General features: G+C 40.3%; 1 protein-coding gene and 1 long non-coding RNA gene across 3 annotated transcripts; one reads left to right on the top strand and one right to left on the bottom strand.

Moving 5' to 3' along the window:
* Nucleotides 1-1,190: 1,190 nt before the first annotated feature.
* LOC146762349 (uncharacterized) lies at nt 1,191-6,885 on the bottom strand. The gene is made up of 2 exons (XR_014942380.1): nt 6,755-6,885; nt 1,191-2,349 (listed from the first exon to the last, which is right to left on the bottom strand). It is a non-coding gene; the product is annotated as an uncharacterized LOC146762349 (long non-coding RNA).
* TMEM19 (transmembrane protein 19) lies at nt 6,346-18,832 on the top strand. 2 transcript variants are annotated; one of them, XM_015855831.3, is made up of 7 exons: nt 6,346-6,603; nt 6,701-6,848; nt 11,832-11,945; nt 13,253-13,390; nt 13,667-13,921; nt 14,412-14,621; nt 16,272-18,832. In XM_015855831.3, exons 1-7 carry the CDS (start codon nt 6,598-6,600, stop codon nt 16,433-16,435), a joined length of 1,035 nt encoding a protein of 344 aa, XP_015711317.1. In that variant the 5' UTR covers nt 6,346-6,597; the 3' UTR covers nt 16,436-18,832. The 2 variants fall into 2 exon arrangements, with proteins under 2 accessions (XP_015711317.1, XP_085393021.1); XM_085536895.1 differs by having other exon boundaries at nt 6,346-6,399.
* The last annotated feature ends 4,499 nt before the right edge of the window (nt 18,833-23,331 follow it).

Here is a 23,331-nt window from a genome sequence, read left to right on the forward strand (position 1 = left end):
AAATGCAAAATATGTAATTCAAAGAGAAGGAACAACCTTAGTACTTACTCTGTATCTTTATGTCTGATGCTCTTGCGTCTCAGATGCAGTATAACATTCATAGTGTTATACCAGTATTGTCTTCACATCATAAATCATTCAGTTTAAAATTCAGATTGCTTTTGATACTAGATTTTCTGCTAATCCATGCTTTAATAACCTGAAACAGTGAAATAAAGCTGCTTTGAAGTTGATTTATGAGGCATTTTGCACGCTCCACTAGATTTTATATAATGGATTATACACTTAACAGAAGAATATATAACTGCAGAAAAGAGTTTAGAAAGCTATTTTTCTGTATTTCCCTAGTCAGAACTGAATTTTGTACATAAACGGTAACATCTGTTGTGTTAATCAACTGAAAGAAACATAAATGAAGATTACATTCAATTATGTATGAAGTGATTACTACCTTTTTTTTTTTTTTTTTTCAATCAGAGCTACCACTAACACATCTTTTCAGCTACCACTAACAACCTTTTCAGTAGTGCGTGGGGATAGGACTAGGGGTAATGGGATGAAACTACAGCACAGGAAGTTCCGCATGAATGTGCAGAAGAACTTCTTTACAGTGAGGGTGACGGAGCACTGGAACAGGCTGCCCAGGGAGGTGGTGGAGTCTCCTTCTCTGGAGACATTCAAGACCTGCCTGGACACCTACCTGTGTGACGTGGTGTAGGGAGCCTGCTTTGGCAGGGGGGTTGGACTCGATGATATCTAGAGGTCCCTTCCAACCCCTACGATTCTGTGATTCTGTAATTCTGTGATCTGTATTCATCATATAATTCAACTGAAATGAACTTACACATCACTGGAAACATGAATTGTACCACTTTCATCCATGCATCTAGTCATCTGCACTTCTCTGTTGTGTGTCTATCAGCCCAGCTGGATTTTGGCCAATTGCTGGTCTGTCTATAGTTGAGTATCTGAGCATAATTCATCCTCGGGTTTGAAGGAGTTATGTAAACAAGGCAAGGCTAACCCAAAACCCAGGGCTTTTCTGATTTATCACTCTGAAAGAAAAGTTGTTGCTAAGAAAAAATATCCATTTTCTATATTATTTTTTCAGGAGCAATTAAAAAAAAAGTGGAAATTTAATAGGGAACATGAAGCAAAAAAATGCAGGGAAAAAAAACATTTAATCAGGGTTTGAGAGCCATTGTCTTCTTTAATCAAACAGCAATTTCCACTTTTTGCTTTTAAAATAGTAATTAGCAAGAAAATACATCAGCCTGATGGTGTTAAACAGCATCTGCCTTGAGATTTGGGGTCAGATCTGCATGTTGTGTATATCTTGTGTATATCACCCTATATCTTCACTGACTTGAACAGCATTGAAGCCATAAATGGCCCATGCTTGAGTTTATGTAATTCTCTGGTTTGTTACAAAAGCATCCTGCCATCTTCTACATAGAAAAGGCAGAATCATTTGCTTGGAGCAACTGAAATAATGTTGGAAAAGACAAGTAGAAGATATAAAGTTGTGCCGTGACTGGAGAACTGGCAACTGAAACATTATCACCTATTGCCTATGCTGGCAGTTACCCCTACTAAAGCTCATGGTGCAGTTGAGTGCAGTTTTATCTCAGAAGAAAAAAACAGCATGATAAGCAACTGCTTGAAATATCTTAGTCACATGGATGCTGTGTTTTAGTATTTCAAGGAAAATACAGTTTATCATCTTATCAAGGAGATTATCTTTGAAACGTGAGTTGCATATTTCCCTGTTTCTCTTCACCTGCAAATGACATGTAGATTGGTATAATTTTAAAGCCTCTAGCATGAAACATACTTAGATCCACCAAACAGTTGGACTTGACAGCCTGTTGGTGTGGTTTCTCTATAGGGAAGAAGTGTTTAGCAATTTTATGATTTTCTTTCTTTTTCATTTCACGAAGTGCTGTTGTACTCAAATGAAACCATACTCCTTTCAGCTAATTTTCTGTCAGCTCCACATTCAGGACAGAATGTAGAAAAAACTCATGTAATACAGATATCCCTTAGAAGATACAGCAGTCTGGTGGTTTGAGTAGTCAATTAAATACAGTAAATCCAGCTTCAAATGTTTGTCTCCCATATTTTTTATAGAACTGTCATGCCTATAGTCTAAAATCTTTTGTGCCAAAGTATGCTGCAGCCTCTACTTTCCATTTGTTCATCCAATCATTATCCCTTCTCCATTCCTACCAATGCTTTTCTTCTGCTGGCATCATTAAGTAACATTCTTCCTGTCTCCTTTTCTTCCTGAGGGTTCTTCCCATGCTCAAGTCCACCTCCACTAGAGTTTCCCAGGGATTCTGCCTGCCACTGTGAAAAAACAGTGTTGTTTTAGGTTTAGATTGTCCCCACTTCCCCGTTCTCTCTTATAAATGATTTTAGATGTGAAGAAACCTTGTCATCTTAAATCTCCAATTCTATGAAATACCTGGGAGGTAAATGTTCTCTGAAAATCTTAAATTTAGCAGTGTGATCTATGCAGGAAAACATATGTGCCTAGATCCATCACTTCTACAATTTACCTGAAAAGATTGAACTGCTAATTTGAGTCATTATATATGACAAGTTACACCCACTTGTGTTGAGGCAGAAGTGGAAGCACAAGGTTTCACAGGCTAAAAATGTATTTATCTTAGTTATCCTGTATCATTTTAAAATTATCTGAATCTAAAAGCCAGCCACTCCTCTTCCCTTGCATAGATATTATTCTGTCAACACAGACTATGCTGTTCCTCACAAGGTGATACAGAACAGGGCAGCCTTGAGCCATTCTCATGGCTGTTTTATCCACCACATGTAGGTATTCCTTTCTCAAAGCAGTTTTTATGTCCATGAGATAGATACTTCCTGAAGGAGCCTAACCTTGCCAATCCCATAGAGATGAGCTCCAGATGCCCTTTGACCATTAATATGCACTAAGGTTATGCTGCAGTTGGACTTGATGATCTTCAAGGTCTTTTCCAACCTGGGTAATTCTATGATTCTATGTTCTGCACCATCTCAAAGTCCTGTAATCTCTACCTAGCACCTTGAATTACAGAGGTGTGTGCCTTGGGCTAGACTGTGGATAAAAACAAGGATCCCCTCAACACTCTAATTTCTGAAAAGAGTGGAAACTTTTTCTGGAACCTGAAAAGACCAAAGGACAGAATAAACTGACTGATGTGAACTCATAAATATTGTTCAAACAAAGGATGGCCTTGTTCAAGGATGGCCTTAAATACATTGATTGCTGCTTTGGTCACAGTGGACTTGTCTATCCAATGCTGGTTAGCCACTGAAAGGGCTTTCATGTTTTTTGTTTTTTTTTTAATATGAGTGATAAAGTAGATAAAGACAAACTAATCGCGTAGTAAAAAGTAGGTCATGTGTAATAAGCATTTCTAAAAAGAAAGCGTATTTTTGCTGCATCACTTCAATATATAAAGTTATCCTGGAATATACAAGAGTTTCTGGGCATGTTATGCCACAATAAATTGTTTTTGGCTGAGTAAATGTGAAAACAGAATGAGCAGAGCACTATCTCTGAAAGTATCTGAGAATCTCAGAGATGAGGCAGCACAGGCCTGATTTCATCTAATCAAAGAAACTGGAACAAACTGATCACTACTCATGAAGTTTAAGTTTTAAGACAATAAAAGATGCTCACAGAATCACTGTCAGTTTGGGAAAATTATTACGTAGATGTGCAAAAAGAAAGCATAGGACAATCTTTTGTTAAGTTTCATAGACTAACTGTGATCAAGATAGCAAATAGTAAACGCATTTCTTGCTTTACAATCCAAAAACTAAATTCTTAATTAATAGTTGTTTTTTTTTTCCTATATTTTTAATCAGTGACATTTTTGACTGCCTCAGAAATGTTATGAATTCAGCTGAATTCAACTTGTCAACTTTTGTGGTTTGAAAACAGCTGTTCTCAATTTAATCAATATTTCCAAAAGTGACTAATAATTTTAAGTGCTCTACTTGAGGCAGAAATTAACCAGAGACAGAAAATAGGCAGAAAAGTAAAGAGCAGAATGGTTAGTTCATGAAACTTTGAAAATGTTGTGCTGTAATACACCAGATCTACTGAATTCTAATACATTCACGAGAATGAATGCCAAAGAGTTAATTTTAATTAGCATGTTATATGCAATAACATGCTATTATCTTCACTTTATCATGTTGTCTTAGCTCATCTCACATTCCTGTCTCCTATTAATTCACCATGATTATTTTTAATTCTAGACTCCATGCTGGTTGTCTTTTTGTATCCTATAGTTCTCTGTGCAAATACCCAGGGGGCTTATAATGACCCTATACTGTTTTTAGATTTAAACTTCTCAGATTTTTCTTACCTCAAGTATGTATTTGTATATGAAAGTATAGGGAGAAACTTTCAAGCAAAGAGCTGTAGATTTATTACTTTCCAAAACGTGTCTGCTTCCTTCAGTTTCCAAATATAGAGTTTCATGTTTCTTTCTTTTTCACTTTCTAATCTGTCTGTAAAATTAAATGTTTATTAAGCAACTGCAGGAAAATATGTTGGTTTCAAATAACACACAAAGTCACATGTAACAGAAGTCTCTGAGCCGGAGTAGGAGTCAAAGTCAACATTACTCTTGCTATGGTTGCTACAGAATTCATAATTGGAGTCACTTTGTTCATGCCAGGCACTTAGAGCTATTTTGCTTTTCTTCCTCTTGTAAACTCCAACAGCAGGAGCACCTGTGGCTTTAAGCCAAGCTGTGAGGTCTGTGTATAAGCCAGGACAACATTGTGGCATGTCTCTCTAAAGTGGCTCTGGTGCTTCTTAAGTCAGGTATTGGGAGCATTGCAGGAAGATGAAGGACCTTCCACAAACATGCCTCCTTTTTGCATTAGTGTGTGGGTTGTGATTCATCATGGCCACATGGTTGTACAGTCTCCTCCAGAAATTCCAGTATCCAGTCTCTATTACAAGCTGGAAAGCAAAAAATAAGCAGTAAATTAAACACAGCAATATTGCAGTTATGGGCTATTTGAATAAACATTTAAAAAACATATTGGAGTTGATTACCACTAAACAAGCAGCTACTTGTTCAGCCTCCAGTCTAAGCTCAGTTGGTAAAAAAATTCAGTTGCTTAGGTTATAAAAGGAGAATCTAAACAACGTGTAAGAGTTATCCTTCTAAAGGTGTCCTGATCTCACAAAGTATCCCACAGCTACTCAGCCCGGGATTTCAGATTCATTTCTCAAACGGAGGTTTAATGAAAATTTTGGAGATAAGAACCACCAGTTCTTACCTGAAGATTAACCATTAGAATTTTCAACCCTAAAAACTTCTGTTCTTCAAAGCTTACCAATGCCTGTAACTTATCATGTTGCCTGTTCAGTGTAAAAGATTATTTGATTTACTTTTACCTATTACTCAGCTCCTCAGTGAATATTTACATATTCTATCATGCTGCTGTTTCAGCTCCCCAAAAACAAGGGCCTGAGGTTACTTCATTGATGTTGATACAATGGCCTACTTGTAACACTATAAAATTTAGGGACTTTTTTCCATCTACTTTCAACACCTTTCTACTTATAGAACATGTTACCTTGAACGTCTCTTCCGAACTGCTATAAATCTTGTTTATTTCAAATAAAACATATTTCTTATTTGCCACATAGCAAAGGAGGGGTGGAGTCACTAAATGGCGGAGCTACCCATCTTTCTGTGGTGCGCTGGCAAAGCTTCTTTGGTATGCAAGAGGGAGACGGGGAGTTCTCTAATAACTCGCGTTGGCTTTATTTATGGCCATGTGTTTTGCAGGTAATTCTGGCATGCCCTCAGAAAAGCCACCAGGCAGGTTTGGCTTGTTTTCATCTCAAGCTGGCTTTAGGAGATGCTTTAAGTCTTTAATGAACTTTGCCATGTTCCAACAAGTTTCAAACTTCATTTAAAAAAATAAATAAATAAAAATAAAAATAAATACTCGTTCCTGTTGTTATCAACAGTCATTCCTCTGTCTTATTTCTCAAACAAGCAAAATGGATTTCCACATAGCAAGCATTACTTCCTTCGAGATGCACATAACTGCTGTATGCGGGCACAGAGAGGAGCCCACAGGCACGGGGGAAGCACCAAACAGACCCACATCACGCTGGCAGGGCTATGACACCGGGATGGGCGCTCTCGTGCCCTCACGAAGCACACGGGAACCTCTTTTTACAGAGGGCCATTGGAACAGCCAGCGACCAGCTACTAACAACCCGACCAGGGCAGGGCTGTGGAGCGCCGCCTCGCCCTCTTTCTCCACAGGCGGAGGCGGGCTGGGTGTCGCATGCGCGTTGCGGCGCTGGCGGCGGGGCGGGATGGTAGCGCTGCCTGCGGGCCTGGGCTGCAGGTCGGTGTCGGAGCCGGGTGTTGGGGGGAAGGCGGGGCGGACACTTCACCACGCTTTTCGTCTGCTCTCATCGCCGTTGCCGCTTCCGTCCCCGAACTGACGCGGTTCGGGGCTGTGTCGGCTCTGGCCGCTCGCGGGGTAGCGGGCGGGGGGCGGTTGCGGGCGGCTCGCCGGGAGCCCCCCGTGGAGCCCCCCGAGATGTCCGTAGGTGTCGGGCGGGCGGCAGGCGGGCGGGCAGGGCGGCAGGGCGGCAGGGCTGGCCGCGACACTGACGTGCCCTGTGCCTTGTGCCTCCCCGCAGGCGGCCGCACTTTGGCTCCCTATGACAAGCAACCAAGACTTCTTAAGGGATTACCTCAAGATGTTGGCGAACATCGTCGTCCTGAGCCTGCTCATCTCGGTCTCTCTGGCGTTCTGGATCGTGTCCATGACTGCGAGCACATATTACGGTGAGTCCAAAGGCTGCGGCCAGTCGGCTGGGCCCACAGCCAGGCCCCCCCACCTCACCCCTGGGGACGGGTTTTGGGTGTGGATGAGGTGTCTGTAGGGCTTTTCCAGCTCGAGAAGGGCTGGAAGCCCGAGTCCCAGCGGGAGCTGTGCCGTCCTGTATTGACGGTAAGGATGATGGATAGCGAGGGGCTCTCTGGCCTGCAGAAGTTTTAGAAATGCACTCGGAGACTTTGAACAGGGCGTTAGGGAAAGTGTGCTGGGGTACAAGGGAGAGAAATGGGAATCAGTGCCTCAGGAGAGGGATGTGCATGAGGAGTTGCTGAGGTGGGTACCCATACGGTCATCTCTCTCCTGCTCAGGTAACCTAGGTGGGCTGTGGGTTGTATATGGTTGCAGGGACACAAGCACTCTTCTGTGGGCTGTCGCTTTTAGTAAGACCTTTTTTTACAGCAAACCCTGAAGAGCTGAACAGCTTTCCTGTGCAGGTGAACAGCTGTCCCTAATGCATCAGCTGCTTTGCCGCAGGAGGAGCTCCGGTGTCACTGCAGAGTTGCTCATTGCCTAGGGATGTGGTAGGAGCATGCCCAGGTGCCTGCTGTCACCTTGGGTTCAGAGGAGATAAAATAAATAACCCTACCAGTATATGCCCACTCTTGTAGTGGCTAATTAATGTGACTCTGTTTTCCAGTGCATCAGTTTTAAGAATGGCAATACTCTTAGATATATAGTCTGATTTTTGTGTTGTTCTGTTTGGATCCAGGAGTTGGACTTGATCCTTATGAGTCCCTCCTGTCTCAGGATGTTCCATGATTCTGACTGAACAGAATAAAGGGGCTCTCATTGTTCCATACCGGGTTCTTTTATCATCAAGTGTCACACGAGCGCAAGCTGTGACTATGGCTCAGCATGGAGCTGTGTTGGGAAGAGTCAGGTGGGGGCTAGGGAAAGGTTCTGCACCAGAAGGTGATGGGCATGGAACGGGTTACCCAGGGCAGCGGGCATGGCCCTGAGCTGTTGGAGCTCAAGGACTGTTGGCCCTCAGATATTGGGTTTTGATTTGGATGGTGCTGTGTGGAGCCAGGAGTTGGACTCAGTGATCCCTGTGGATCCCTTGCAATTTGGAATGTTCTGTGACACCTCCACTTCAGTTTGTAGAACTTGACACAGAGTAGGTGTACAGAAACAGGCTTGACAAACAGGTTTTGTGAATTATTTTAGACCTAGCAGAGTTGGTGTTTTAGTTTCAGCTGAGATGTGATTATTTTCTTTAGAGTGTCTGGTATGATGCTGTGTTTTTGGTTCTATGTATAAAGTCGCTGCTAAGCAGTGATGTACAGAGCCAAGGCCTTTCGCAGTGAAAGGCCCAAGATGCGGGGAGGGAGCAGAAGTAGAACAGCTAAATTAAACTGGCTAAAGAGATACTCCATAACATGTCATCAAACAGAAGTTTTGAAGGGGTGGGAATTCATCTTCCACTGCACAGAGAACTAGCTGGGCATCAGTCAGTGGTTAGTGAGCAATTGCTTGTGCAACACTTGTTATATACACTCATATATATACATATACATATATATATGATCATAACTATTATTTTCTTCCTTTGCTCTATCTTAAGTTTTATCTCAACCCAAAAGTTCTGTTTTTTTTTTTCCCTGATTCTTTCCTCCATCCCACTGGGAAGAAGGGTGAGCAAATAGCTGTGGTTCTTAGCCAACTGCTGGATTAAGCCACAACAGTCAAACTTAAGCAGACTCATAACAGTGTCATTTTTGCACATCTGCTCAATAGGGATAGCTCTCTCAGCTTTTCCACTAATTAAGGTATTTCTGCTCTTGCTATGTAACAGGAAGGTGTAGGGTGGAGAACCCTGATACCACATGAATCAGGGGCTGATGGAAGTGAGGGGACTGGAGACAAATCCTCACTCTTTGCAGAGAGATTGTGGAACAGGAACATAGGACATCTGTTTTCCATTTGTCCAGAACTATGGAAAGACCTTGGTTTGTGAAGGGGAATTAAGCTTATAGTAGGAGTGGACGTAATCAAATAGGGAAGAGAATTGTGATGTGGCATTTTTCTTTGAGTTTTTGAGCCAGCTGTTTTACAGGGCTCACCTCCACACCATCTGTGGCACTGAGCTTTTTCAGTGCATGTAAAGGAGGTCGTTCCATCATGGAAACCCTTGTGCTGCATTGACAAGTGCTTCTTTGCCAAATGCATTTGCCCTGCTTTCCTCCAAGGAGCCTGGATAGCTGCAGAGCTGTAGGTACCGCTGACACAAGCACTCATGTTACAAGCCAACATGTTCAGCTTTCCAGTGTGGCAAGCAGCTGTGCCTGTGTGCAATTTCTACTCTATCAGATAGGTCAGATGTAATGCCAGATCTGTGGTGTCATATATTTGTATAGCAGATATAATAGTTTCTCATGTTTTGGTATTGTTTTAGCTCAAAAGCCACATTAATGATTAGCTTTACTGTTTTTTAGTGGGCTTTTTTAAAACTGTCATGACATCTTGCTGAGATAATCTCTTTAGCAGTTATAGCAGCCATTTCTTGTCATACTTTCAAGTTTTTATATTCTAAAATATGTACTTCACAGAATCACAGAATGACCCGGGTTGGAAGGGACCTCGAGGATCATGTAGTTCCAACCCCCCTGCCTGGCAGGGCCACCAAACATACACATTTACTAGATCAGGTTGCCCAGGGCCCCGTCCAACCTGGTCTTGAACACCTCCAAGGATGGGGCATCCACAACCTCCCTGGGCAGCCTGTTCCAGGACCTAACCACTCTCCTAGTGAAGAACTTCCCCCTAACATCCAACCTAAATCTTCCCTCTTTCAACTTAAAACCATTTCCCTGTGTCCTGCTATTGTCAGCCCTTTCGAAGAGTTGAGACATCTTTCGCAATGACATGTATGTCTTATAATTTAAAGTAAAAATGAGGTGATGCAATATATATGTACATATGTTAATGTACATATATTAATTACTGCTAGGGCAGTAGATAAATAGAGTCAGTTCTATGATTAATAATGTTAAACCCACTAACTGGACAGTAATAACTCCTTTTTTAACTTACAGCTTTTATTTTAGCGAGTGTTCTGGAATTTGAGAAGGAAATAAATATATTTAGGACACTAAAGATAAATCATCTACTTAGAAGATAAGTTGCTATGGACACTGGTGCTTTATGGAACGATGTGGAATATGGCGGTTCAGTGGGATGTTGTTTTTCTGTTTGTGTTTCTGTTCTGAAGAAAACAGTGGTTTAACAGGGGAGCCCAAGGCTTGCTGAAATAAGCTTAATTTTCAGTTCTTTTACAGTTTTAGGTATTCCTAGTTTACTTTGAAAGTTCCTAGGGCTGCTAGCCCTTCTGGTTAATGTAGTCATAAGATCACCCATTGTGTTATAACAGATGTTTCTGCAGATGCTGAGGGATATAAATTCCTTCCTGTTGAGGAGATAGTCTGCTATGGGGAAGAGAAGAACCCAACAGCAGCCTGACGATGAATAAAGAAGTTGAGATAGCAGTGGAAGCAATGGAACAAATGTTTGTGTTTTACACCATAGCAGTCTGTAATTGGGATAGTGCGTGGCTGAAGAGGTCAGTAGCTTGGTTCAGTACAAGTAGCTAATGCAGGAGAGGGGAATTGCAATGTGCAGGTTACCTAATATACCCTCATCCATTTGTTGTTTTGTTGTTTTGTTTTTTTAATGAAACATGTTGTTAAAAATTAATAATTTGCTTGCAAAAAAAGAAAGTCTTTATAATTGTAAATTCACAGTGTCTCCCTGCTGTAAGTACTGCATGTGCTTCCATTCATCCCATCTCATGGTGTCCGTAGCAGAAGGGAAAGGAATAAGTATGAGCAGCGCAGGTAATAGCGTCCATTTAAAAAGACTTAACAGGTAACGACATTTCACTGTAGAAATGGGCCATCTGTATAAGTTGTGAATGGCAAGAATAATGCAGATAGGCAATCAGGGAATCACAGAATCTTTTCACATTCAGTAGGTCAAAAACTGTAGCAGGTGTCCAATGATACTTGAGGCAGCATTATCTGAGTAGTTGGGCTTCATGAAAGGCTTTTATAACTAGAATTCAGCTCTGCATGTGGCTATGGAGCTGAAAACAACAACTGGCTTAAAAAGGGGATTGGACAAATATGAGGGGAGATGACTTTAGAAATTACAACAGAAAAATTCCAATAAAAAGAGGAATATAAGTCATATATCTTCTTTACACTCTAATATTGAGCATGTGCAGCTGGCTGCTGCCAGGTGTGGTTCTGAGTCAGATGCAGGTAGATACTTGACTTGATGCAGTGTGCTGGCTTGTGTATTCTCAACCTTGATCAAAAGGCACCGTCATAGTCATGAACAATTCAGATTTATTTAAGTTCTGAGCAAGTCAGTCGTCACATGATCTGTGAGAGGAATTCTTGCCCTGATTTGTTTTCTTGAAGTTGCTTTGTAGTCTCTACACATGAAAGGAATGGTAATGCCTTATTAACTGCGGCTTTACTTTGTGCTTTATTCATATTTGAAGCAAAATTCTACATACCTGGTTGTGGGTGTGAATTTGGTCTAAAGTCTGAAGTTATCTCTTTTATTCAGTTAGGTTTCAGCTGCTCTTAACATTTTGCATATTAATTCTGGGGGTTTCTAAATTCTTTTTCTAGAAAGAAAAACCTCATTGTGTTTATTTCTAATGAATTTGCCATTTATTGATTGTTAAGTTTAGTTACTTTAATGTATTTTCTGTTTTCTTTGACAGCTGAATAAAAAAGAGTACACAATTACAGGTATTTTGATCTTCCTTTAATAAAAATCCTTGGTTTTGAATGGTAAAGAGGTTTAATCTCTGTTGAGGTCAGACTTGAAATATATTCATGGAGGGAATTATTTTTCAGATATAAAGGCACTAAGGATGCACTTGTAAGGATGATGTGCAACCATTTCATTTTATTTACCAGGCAATATCCGACCGATTTCTCCATGGCGCTGGCTTTTTTCAGTCGCAGTTCCTGTAGTGATTGCTACACAGGGTTTTAAGAAGAGGAGTCTTGATCACAGTGGTGCATTGGCAGGTATGTTTCTTCTGAGATTATTAAGCTAAAGACTCAATAAACTGAATTAAGGTCCCTTTTACTGTGTGTGATATTATTTTAACACCATTCTACCTTGTGCAGTGTAGATGTAAGTATACATACCTTGAGTTCATGCTGATATTTATAGTGTTATAAGTTAATTTTTGCAGCTGTTTGCAGTGTATTCCATTAATATTGTCATTAGATTTACATAATTTTACGAGATTGTTTTGAACTCACATACAATTTGTAGTTAAATCTTTATGGTTTTGTTTCGCACATCTAGAGATAATAAAGTTGAAGAGGCAGGGGTAAGGAAAAGCCATGCCAGCAGCCTGCCTGTGTGATAGGAAACCAGTAAAGATGGCATGGTTCTCCTTTCTCTAATATCAGCATATTTGCCGCCCACAAATAAGAAGAAAATTAAGGCTGTTCTTTGGTTCAAGCCAATGACTGTTCCAACTACATTTTTCTTGGCCATAAGGAAAGAAAGTCCTTGGTGTTCACTGAAATCTGATGTAAGATCTCTGGTTGAGGTGGCTGACCCTTCCTTGTCTTGTGGCATTGTCTGAGCTGATGGTCAGTGGAAAGAAACAACCTGTCATCTATTCCTCTTATGTCACCCATCTGCAAATCCTGTTCTGTCTGTGAGTTCAGTGGGAGGATTTTCTTGGTTTAGAATCATGTTTTCTTTCAGTTGTGAGGAGCTGAGGGCACCAAGAAGTAGACCTTCTCTGTGGAGAAGGAGGTAGGAAACGAAAAAAAAAGTCACATCCAGCAGCTCAAGTATTAAAGAAAATAACAGAAAGAAAAAGGTCAAACAGTTTGGAAACAAAAGAGAATGAATGGCAGGAAGTGTCCTAGTGTGTGGGTGGGGGGGGAATTTGATTGTTAAACTGAAGATAAACTTCCAGATAGAGAGATAGTCCCAGCTATATACTTCTCACGTGAGGAGTCGAGTTCTTTAGGCAAGTAACTTTTCTCTTTTCTTTATTGCTCCATCTTCTTCACTGCTTTACTGATTTGTGGCAAGAGAACCTCAGATGCTCTAGCAGTAGCAATAAAATTAACAATTTTAGTAGTTAAATTTATGAGAAAATAATTAAGGTAACTGATATTGTTCAGTCAAGATGTCTCTAGAGTTCTCATTACAGATGTTAGATGCTTCATTAATTTCCTTATTGCACGTTTATCTTAGGTTTATCATGATGTTCATTTATCATGAAGTTTGTATTCAAGCATCTGAAAGTACTTAATTGCTTTGCAGTTGTTACGTGAAGAAATCTTACATACTTTCTTCTTTACAGGACTGGTGGTTGGATTTATCCTTACAGTTGCCAATTACAGTTTCTTCACTTCTTTGCTTGTATTTTTTGTCACTTCTTCAAAACTTACTAAATGGAAAAAAGATATAAAGAAACGTATAGATTCAGAATACAAAGAAGGTAAGCCCTGACACTCTGGTTCCTTCAGATCCCTTGTGAAGAGTTCATACTGTGTATTCCCCTTTCTTTCGAAGCATCAGATGAGGTGTAATACCCAGAATAGGGAACACTTGTCATTCCCATTCCCTTATCGCCATGAATGCAAGCAACTTACCTTTTGAAAATGTGCAGTTTTTAAATCTAATTTTATGTGTGCGTATTTTGCTTTTGTCTCTAGCTGTTGTATTTTGAGGTGTTTTATCTGAAAATACTAAAATTTTCATTCCGTCACTTCAGGTGGACAGAGGAATTGGTTGCAAGTATTTTGTAATGGTGGTATTCCTACTGAGCTGGCTATCTTGTATATGATAGAAAGTGGACCTGGTGAAATTCCAATAGACTTTTCAAAGTATTACACGGCATCATGGATGTGCTTATCCCTTCTGGGAGCTTTGGCGTGCTCTGCTGGTGATACATGGGCATCGGAAATCGGGAGTGTTATGAGTAAAAGCAAGCCAAGGTTAATAACAACCTGGAAACAAGTTCCAGTAGGTGAGATACTATCTGTTCTATATTTTCCATCTCTTATTGTTTTGCTGCTTTGTTTTTTGAATTATGCACCCAACTTGGAAAGTTCCAAAAGAGCCTCAAAAAAAGCCCAAACATTGAAAACAGGTTTGAAAATGCTAAGAGGGATGTGTTCTCCGACATGCAGTTTCCTGAGTTGTTTTCCTTTTGTATATCATCTGTGAGATGCAGGTTTACAGCAGTCAGATACCAGGTTATATTGAGAAGTTTGCTATCAGGTTTTGCTTCATTTATTGCTAGAAAATATTTCTAGATAACAAGCCTCAGGGACAGGGAAAGTAATGATAATACTTAGGGTACAGTGATACCAGTTAAGCATCTGAGCAGCTTCATGAGGATTATAAATAAAAGCTGTGATGGCAGAGCCTTCTGGATAGATACGACTATGAGCATAGTAAATTTAAGTCTGTAAAAAGAACAAAACTGTAAATCGGCTTGATTTTCTTTGATTTAGGTACTAATGGAGGAGTTACATTGGTGGGCCTGCTCTCAAGTTTTCTTGGTGGCATGGTAGTAGGTATAGCCTACTACATAACACAGCTCATTTTTGTAAATGATCTGGATGTGTCGGCTCCACAATGGCCAATTATTGTGTTTGGAGCAGCAGCTGGATTACTGGGATCAATTCTTGATTCATATTTGGGTGCTACAATGCAATACAGTGGTAAGAATTCTCGTTTTCTTCTTTCTTCCTTTTCTGATATGACTTAAAAATATTCTATTCTTTGTAGATCCAGAAAAGTCCAAACCAAAATGGAGCGTTTAACTATGTGAGGAATTCTTAAATATACTTCATTATTAAAGATGAAGCACTGAAGCTCTCAGACTGTGTTTCATTCTTCTAGTGAAGCAAATTAAGATAATGTGGGAAACTTACCTAATGCATGTCTGCATTTGTCATCTGTTTTCTTACTTGCTCAGCAACTTATGTAGTGAGCTACAGAAGGGACAGTGTGCAAGTTCCACAGATTCATTTCCAAATCCTTAAGCACTTCTGGACTGTGTATACTATGAATGCATGCGTATGCTATGTTATACATGCTATGACATAGATGAGTAAGTGCTGTTCGTGGTGTGCATGCTATTAGGTTACATCCCCCTCTCTGCTTAACGTGCTTTTCCAGACTGTATTCAGTGTGCTCTCATGAGAAGTGCTCCAATCTCTTCTCAGCATCTTGAAAAAATGAATATGGCAGTAATAACAGCTGTGATACTGTGGGTATCTTGGAAAACATGATGCCAGTGTTGCCTATACCTTCTCTTGATGTTTTACCTACTGGTAATTTCAGTTTATATAACAGTGTTTTGAAGAGGAAGTCCTTCCCTACCGTACACATCAAGACTTTCCTTAACAGCTTTGCAGGTTTGCATCCAGATTTTCCTGTATCTCCAAACTGAGATTATACCAACTGTGTAAATAACCAAACTACAAAAAAAGACTTGCTGAAGGAACTGTTTATGCTCTGAATCTATAATGTACGTGCATTTGTGGTATATGATGATGTTTCTGTATTGTGGGCATTAGCAGATACTCCAACATACAGAGAAAAACAATTCTAGTTCAAAATATTGTCATTTGTTTTGGAGTGTTTGTTCATGTCAAACTTAGGTTTATACATACACACACACCTGATCAATATTGCACTGACCTATGAGGGGCCATTTGAAGCAAGCATGCTAGAATGCTACACTTTTACCAATTTATCGAACTGGACAAAGCATTGGATAATGAAATGTGCACAGTAACAGAAAATGGGGTGTGGTGCTACAATACTGGGAACGCTGTGGCACAGCGGGAAATTACTTAAGTTATAGGAATTAAATGCATAGTGGTATAAAACTAAATACAAATGTTAAATTCAGGCTCTATCCAGACCTTGTTTTCTGTCAGCTCAGTTAAAAGTGTTGCTTCCATAGTTTTCTTTTAAAAACAAATGATTCTTCCTAACACTCAGTTGTTTCTGTTCTGTTCAGAACCGCGTCCTTTGTTTTAATGGCTCCCCCAGTAGCTTCTTCCTCTTCTGGCTTAGCTCATGTTTCCTACCTTTCTTTGTTGCAGGGCTGCATAAAGAGATAAACAGACTCGGTAGAAGCACAGCTTCTGAGAGCTTTGAACTTAAAGTACTGCATTTAGATTCCATTCTTTGAGCCTACCAGATGCAGCTAACCATAATCTTGGTTAGCATTTTACTGTCTTTTCTTACAGGATCAGACAATGTAATGGTAAAGAAAATGTAGGAAGTTGCATGCACGTGGTTACTGTTTCTTTTCATCTGCCTTGCCTTTTTAAAACAAAGTCTTTATCTCTTCCCAGGTTTTGACAAGAATACCAGCATGGTTGTCAACTACCAAACAAGAGACTGCCAGCACATATCTGGAAAGCCTATATTAGACAACAATGCAGTGAATCTTTTTTCATCTCTGCTCGTTGCTCTGGTGTTTCCAGCTGTGGCATTGTGTTTTTGGCCAAGACGTTGAAATGACTCCAGGCTTTGGACATGTGATCAGTTATATTCAGTCTTTCTTAAAGACTTCTAAGAGTCCTCTTTGAGCACTCTGAAAGAAAGGGATCTGAACATTTGAGAGAGCGAATGGATTTCCATCTCAACTTATGTAAGCTTTGTATGGCAGTAGCCATCTATCAGGACAAGAGGTCTTGTCAGTTTTGCTGTTGCTGCTCTTTGAGTGGGTGCAGATCGTTGCCAAGTGAGATAAAGCACTTTGTTTGTCCTCCTGAAACCAAAGGATTGGCTTCAGTGGTCTCAATGGAGGAGCAAGAAGCTGGAAATGGAAGTCTGGTCTCTATTTACCCCAGGGTATTGGAGCACTGAAGCTACTGTCCAAGCCAGGCACAAAGTCCTCTGTAACTTTGTGTAGGCGGATAACACACTTAGAAAGGAATAATTCTGGTTCACTGTTTCCTATAATTGAGAGTGTGTAAAGTTTTATGGAATTATTTTGGGGAGGGAAAAAAAAAAGAGTTAAGCCTTGTGGCCTATTCTGTACCCTGATAAAACTTTTCCTTCCCTGAAAATAAGTTTGTTAAAAATAATGCTATTACATAATGTTTGGAGCAAAAGACTATGTTTAGAATTTAAAAACACAAAACAAAAATGTACCCAGTAAGAATAATAAATTTGCCCATGTTTATTTGAAATTGTTATTTCCTAACTAATTAAATATATGAAGATTATTATCACTATTGTAATGCAATAGCTATTAAATTATCTATGATTAAATTTCAAAATTTTAAATTCCCATTCACTGTTTTATAAAGGTGAGATTGTCTCTGTAAGCAAAGAATTGCTTCATAACATTTAGTGTTCTGAGCAAACTGTATTCTTTGGTTCTTGCACAGCAGTGTGAGTTTTTGTTTGAGGTTGTTATTCACAGATGAGTGTCTCAACCAAAGAAGCTATGGAAGTTATCCTCAAAGTGAACAGAGGGAGTCTCATTGACAGATCATTTCATAGAATCACAAGGTTGGGAAGGACCTACAAGATCATCTAGTCCAACCATCCTCCCGTTACCATTGCTACCAGAAGCTACTAAAACAGATCTTGTAGCTCCAAAGGGAAGCGGAAATTTAATTTTTAGTGCTTTGTATTCTGTATAGATGATTCCATCTCTCATCGTTAATTATAGAAGATGTGGAAGTTACTGAGCCAGCATAGATTGTATTTAAACTTCCTGTATACCTTCATAATACTTGGAGACATTCAAAGCATAGAGCCCATTCTGTTAACTTAAAAGCTTCTTATTTTTATCTTTAGAGGGGTAGTTGAAGATTTGTATTAAATAGCTGATGTTCAGTTTATCTTTCTTATTTTTTTACTATCATGTTGTGTGTGTTGCCTTGTCCAAATTCATTTGAATCGAACTCTGCCCCTTTTTGAGAATATTCAGAAATTTTAATACCTTCCACATGGGGTTTATTGATTTGAAATCTACTCTGTAAGTCTGAAATTCAGCACTGGAACTGAGTAACTGTGTAATCCAGCTTTTCAAAGGTATAAAAGCTTTCCGAATAGAGCAAGTTTGTGTAGTCGCTGTATGTCGGCCTTTATGTGGAAGAGCACACAATTGTAGAAGGAATATACGCCCTTAATCTATAGCAATGTATACATGAGGTTTTTATAGGTTGAATGGATTTATGCTGCTTCTACATAAAGGCTGAGTTAGTTGGCTTTTAGGATTTTATTAGTACTTCTGTAATGTCTAGAATTAAGAAATGCACATTTTTGTAAGATAATTTTTCTTTCAATCAAATGCCTTGGGTTTTTTAATTATTATTATTTCAGTTCTTGAAACAAAGTCTGTTTTCCTAAACTGAGGTGGACTTAGCCTGCTTTTCACTGCTGTTCGATACGACTCTCCTTTTAAAAATAACATGTCACGTTGAGAAGACTTGTGTAGTTTTAAGTCCATAGCAGCATGAAATGCTTTGATCTGTTATCATCTGAATTAATGTGATCCCATGAGAGTCCTGCAGGAAGGACCTTCAAAGGCCACTATTTGGAATTTCAGCTTTGTCTTATCTTCATATTGGTGACATTGAGTTGTTTATGAGATTTCCGCTCTTAAATCTTCAATATTTAGAAAGATCAGAGTACTCCTGAACTCCAGAAAGGACAGTGTTAACTCTAGGTATACTATAACAACTGAGGTACAGCTGATGCTAATTTAGTTACTTCTTTTCAATAGAAGTTGCAGGGAGGAGGATACAGTGTGTGGCTGTACTTTTTTTTTTTAATTGAGAAGTTTCTGTTGTGAAACATTCCTCATTTTTTGCTTTGATTTTTAGATGTGTTGGAAGTTCAAGTAAAAGTATGACAATGGCATAATTTATTTTTAATAAATGACATATGGCAATCACTCTGTGTATGAGAAGTCTTCAGACAGGTCTTGCTTAGGCTTGTTGTCCTGATTCCCCTGAGCACTGAAGGGTACTGGTATCAGAGTGACCAATATTCAGAATTACTTTGCAATTTCAGGATCTGGATAATTAAAAACAGATTATCCAGATCCTGAAATTGCAATAAATCATTATTTTTTTTCAAGTAGGAGTTAACCTATTCTACAAGAAGTTGGAGTGTTGACTTAGAGCTTTGTAGATATATTGCACTCTCTTCTTCTGGCAGTGCTTCCAGTGCTGCCAGGTGTTCTGTTGCTTCACACCAGGACCAACCTGTCTGAGTTGTCTGCATCTTCCAACATTACTGTAACTGGGTAATATCTTTCTATTTAAATGCTTGCTTTGTTTATAAGGGATGTGGGATGGAGGAGCTGTGGAGCTTTCAGAATTAGGGGCCTGCTGCAGTGTGTGAATAAGAGCAGGGACGTGAATTCACTCTGACTATGTGGAGCACTACAGCACACCCAAGTCTGGAGCTGCCAGTAAGTATTGCAAGTCCCAAATAAAGATGAAACATATAGAAATAAAGCTGTCAGGCAAATGGTGTGTTTAACTTACGTACTCTGTCAAAACTCTGAGCCAAAACAAAACAAATTCCAGCAGGACAGAATTTATTCAGTAGCTTTTTCCATTCCTAAGCTTTCCATTCCCAAGGAGGAAGTTGATCAGTATGAATGCTTTGCTACTCAATGAAGAACTGAACGCCAGTGTCCCTTGATAGACCATAAGGCCAGTAATTGTGGTCCTCAGCTTTCTTCTGTGTGCAAGTTCTGACCCAGAAACATCCTGTGTGACTGGCTGGTAGTGTGAAGCAGTAGTGTCATAAACATTGTTACTTTGGGAATATCATTAGGATAAATGTATATTCCTTTAGTAGACCGTCTGGCGGGTTGATAGCTTTATGCTGCTCTGGGTGTTGTTGTCCTAGAGCAGGGACATGTGTTGGTTCCCAACAGGAAATCAAACACTAACCACTACCAGGAGCAACAGCGGTATGAATGCATTCTGCCATTAGAATGCCAGTAGCGAGCAAGAAAGAGTAAGAATTTAAGTCTTGTGCTCGTTGGTTGATATCCTTTCATCACTCAGTAACTTATTCTATCAAGGCTTTCCAACTGCAGTCCTAGCTGCAAACCTATGAAAGTAGAAGGACCTCGTTAAGATTTCTGTCAGCGTGAGAGAGTGACATCACGGGAGTCATGCAAAAATGAAGGCCTTTGCGGGCACTACTTGTTACTACTTGTTACAGAGGCTGAGCTCTACAGTCTAACCTTGTGCTGTGAATTGGAGAATATATTATTCTTAATTCCCTCTCTTTCTCAATTAACCCAATTATAGGCTTTATACATGCCTTTGGGTTCCTAATGTGTTTATCTGGGCAAATACACCAGTCAACTTCTACCCCCACAACCTACCCACAACAATATTTATAAATATTGCCCTGTAACAGCTGATGGGCTTCTGCTACAATGCTGGAGAGTTCAGCCCTATACTAGAAAAGCAATGACTCTGGCTTCCTGGTTTCCTTGTGGCCACTGTTTGTTATCCTGATACTTCATTATTCCATTTGTTGATACGCTAAATCCTGAAATCACTGATGAGAGCTGCTGCAATCCAGAGCTTATCCCAAAGCAGCAGTCGTTTCAGCCTGCTCTTGGCCTGCTTTAAGATGCCAAATGCCTCCAGTTACGCTACTCCCAGTATGAAATATAAGTGCATCATCTTGTTGCGTTACGTCTCCTCTCAATGTGTTTTAAAATGGAGAAGTGAAAGCAGGTAATCCACAGGGTGCTGGGATAAGAAGCATGGGGTGTCATTTGCTGTTAGAATTTTAGAAGTCATTTGGATGGCGCAATAAGAAAAAGAAAATGGAGTGTCAGCATGGAGTGTTGCATTCACAGTGTGCAGCTCTAAGTTAGATATACCAGAAAAAGAAATACCCTAAAAATGCCCAAATCCAGTATTACAGGACAAAGTGGAAGCATATTCTAATGTACTTTACAGTTTAAACTGGCATTGGCTTGCCTGTAGATTTGTGAGTATTATGCCAAAAAGGTTCAGTTTGATGTAGATTAATGTTATTTCATTTGGTTCAGAACTAACTTCAGATAAGAACATAATGTAAACTTGGAACGTAGATGCCTTTCCTTTTTCTCTCCAGCCAATCCAGTCTCTTACTACATGTTTTGATTCTTTTCCACAGGGGAGAACTGATGGTTATCTTCACTTACTGCTGTGTGCGAAGAGATTTAAGCTGTAGATGCCCCGTCTCTGGAGGTGTTCAAGGCCAGGTTGGATGGGGCACTGGGCAACCTGATCTAGTAAATGTGGAAGTTTGGTGGCCCTGCCAGGCAGGGGGGTTGGAGCTTCATGATCCTTGAGGTCCCTTCCAACCCGGGTCATTCTGTGATTCTGTGTATGTCTTTGTTCTTCAGATGCAACAAATTCAAGAGAAGAGAGGCAAGGATAAACCCACATGTGTTTTTCAAAATGTAGCCTGACTTGCTTTGCCCAGTTCTTCCTTGCAGATGTTGTTGCATTAGACTGCAAGCTCTGTCCTGATTACAGTGAGCTCCAGTTCATTGGCTGTGCCCTTTGATCATCCTTAGGCAGAATGCTCTTGTGCCTGCAGCCTTAAGTGCAGTCTCAGGAGCTCAGACATGTAGTGGGTTTGGTTATTGAAAGTTACTATTAAATCTGTGGTATTTTTTAAATTTGGCTCTACGCACCAGCAGCTCTTCACTATTTAATCAGGAAGGTGTGAGACACATGTCTGTGAGGGCAATGAACATGTATCAGCCAATGGCCACGTCTTCAAGGAATATACCAGTCCCAAAGTAACACCTATGTTCATGTTTTGGGGCTCTTATCACCAGCTTTTTACACTGTAATCATTACAGTGTTTTTTAAACTGTGAGATGTTTGCAACACAAGAAACAAGTGTCATTTCCTATTTATTTTCTGCTATTATCTGAAGAAATCAGTCTCCTTCATTCCTGTCCCATTTATCTCATTTTCTGTTTTCAGCTTTAGCTCCTCCTGCAGTCTGCAGCTGTTCTTCAGTCCTCATGAATGTGGCTTAGAGGAACCACAGAACAGTGATTCTCTTCATAGCACCAGATGCTGAGTTGGTGCTTGCACTTCTGTGAGTGGCACGGGACTGATCTGTTTTGAGCCATTATTTTTTCCTTGCTAGAGCAAGTAGCTGTATAAAAACACAGCCTGCCATCCTCTGGGTCTTACAGTGTCTCTTTTTCCCTCCAGGTTGATTAGAAAGTGAAATGTAAAACAATAAAAGCTGACTGCTGGGGTTGAAAGTCGCAGAAAGCTGAGCTCCCCTTGTAGCCCTGAGGTGGTTGTGGAGTGTTAGGGTACCCTCTCCTGGGGGAGAGTTTAATGCACAGAGACTCTTTTACATTTGAATGCATTGCTAAAGTGTGAATTCAGCATCTTCCCCCCACAACCCAGGTCTGAGCCCATACCAGAGTGCAGCAGAGAACCTTCTGTGCCAGAAATGTATAGCTTCTCTATCCAAGAGCATCTAGATAGAATAGATTGTCTACCATTTATTTATTTTTTAATAGAAAGGCTGAAAAGTAGATTAGCTTTGTATTTGTATTAGCCCTACTGAAGGGCTAGTAATGAGGGGGTGTGCTTGTGTTGTTTGAAGAGGCACCAGCTTGTTTCCAGTGATTCCCATGACTCAACCACATAAAAGTACCGCGTTTCTGGATCTTGTGTTGTTCCTTTGTCTTATGCACGTAGAGACATGACATTTCCTAGGAACATAACGTACCATCTAATTGGAGCAGAAGCCTCAGGATCCCTCTTGGGAACTGGCCAGTGCTGGATGCCTCAAAGGAAGAATCAATATGAAGTAAGAGAACTGTCCCAGGCAATTAGGAGCTGACCTGCACACGGCGGTAGTTTCTTTACTCACAGTAGTTACAAGGCTGGATTTTCTGAAACCTGAGTTCTTGTCTTTAATAACTGATGAGTCCAGGAGATGAGAACTCACAGCACTGGCAGCCCTGCTATACAGCATTGTAAAATTCTTATGCTTTCACCACCTGAAAGGCTAAGAAGATAACTGAACCAAGATGGATGCTCATCTCCCCATGGAGACTCACAGCATTCACCTTGCAGTTGTCCTCATGTGGTAAGGACAGCAGGTTAACTAAGTAAGTAGTGGATGCCCCATCCCTGGAGGCATTCAAGGCCAACTTGGCCCTGGGAAGCAGCCCTGAGCTATTGGGGGGGCAGCCCTGCCCATGGCAGGGAGTTGGAACTGGGTGGGCTTTAAGTTTCCTTCCAACTCAAGAACCATTCTATGATTCTGTGACAAAGTAGACAAGGAAGTCTTACTATTTAAACTCTCGAGAATAAAAGGTGACACAAGACTGGGCTGCATAGCACTGTGTGCACTCAGGAGCTGAAAGTGAGCAGTGTGGTCTGTCAT

Source organism: Coturnix japonica, chromosome 1 (assembly GCF_054131305.1).
Source record: "Coturnix japonica strain WE chromosome 1, WE-NBRP24, whole genome shotgun sequence".
Lineage (NCBI taxonomy): Eukaryota > Metazoa > Chordata > Aves > Galliformes > Phasianidae > Coturnix > Coturnix japonica.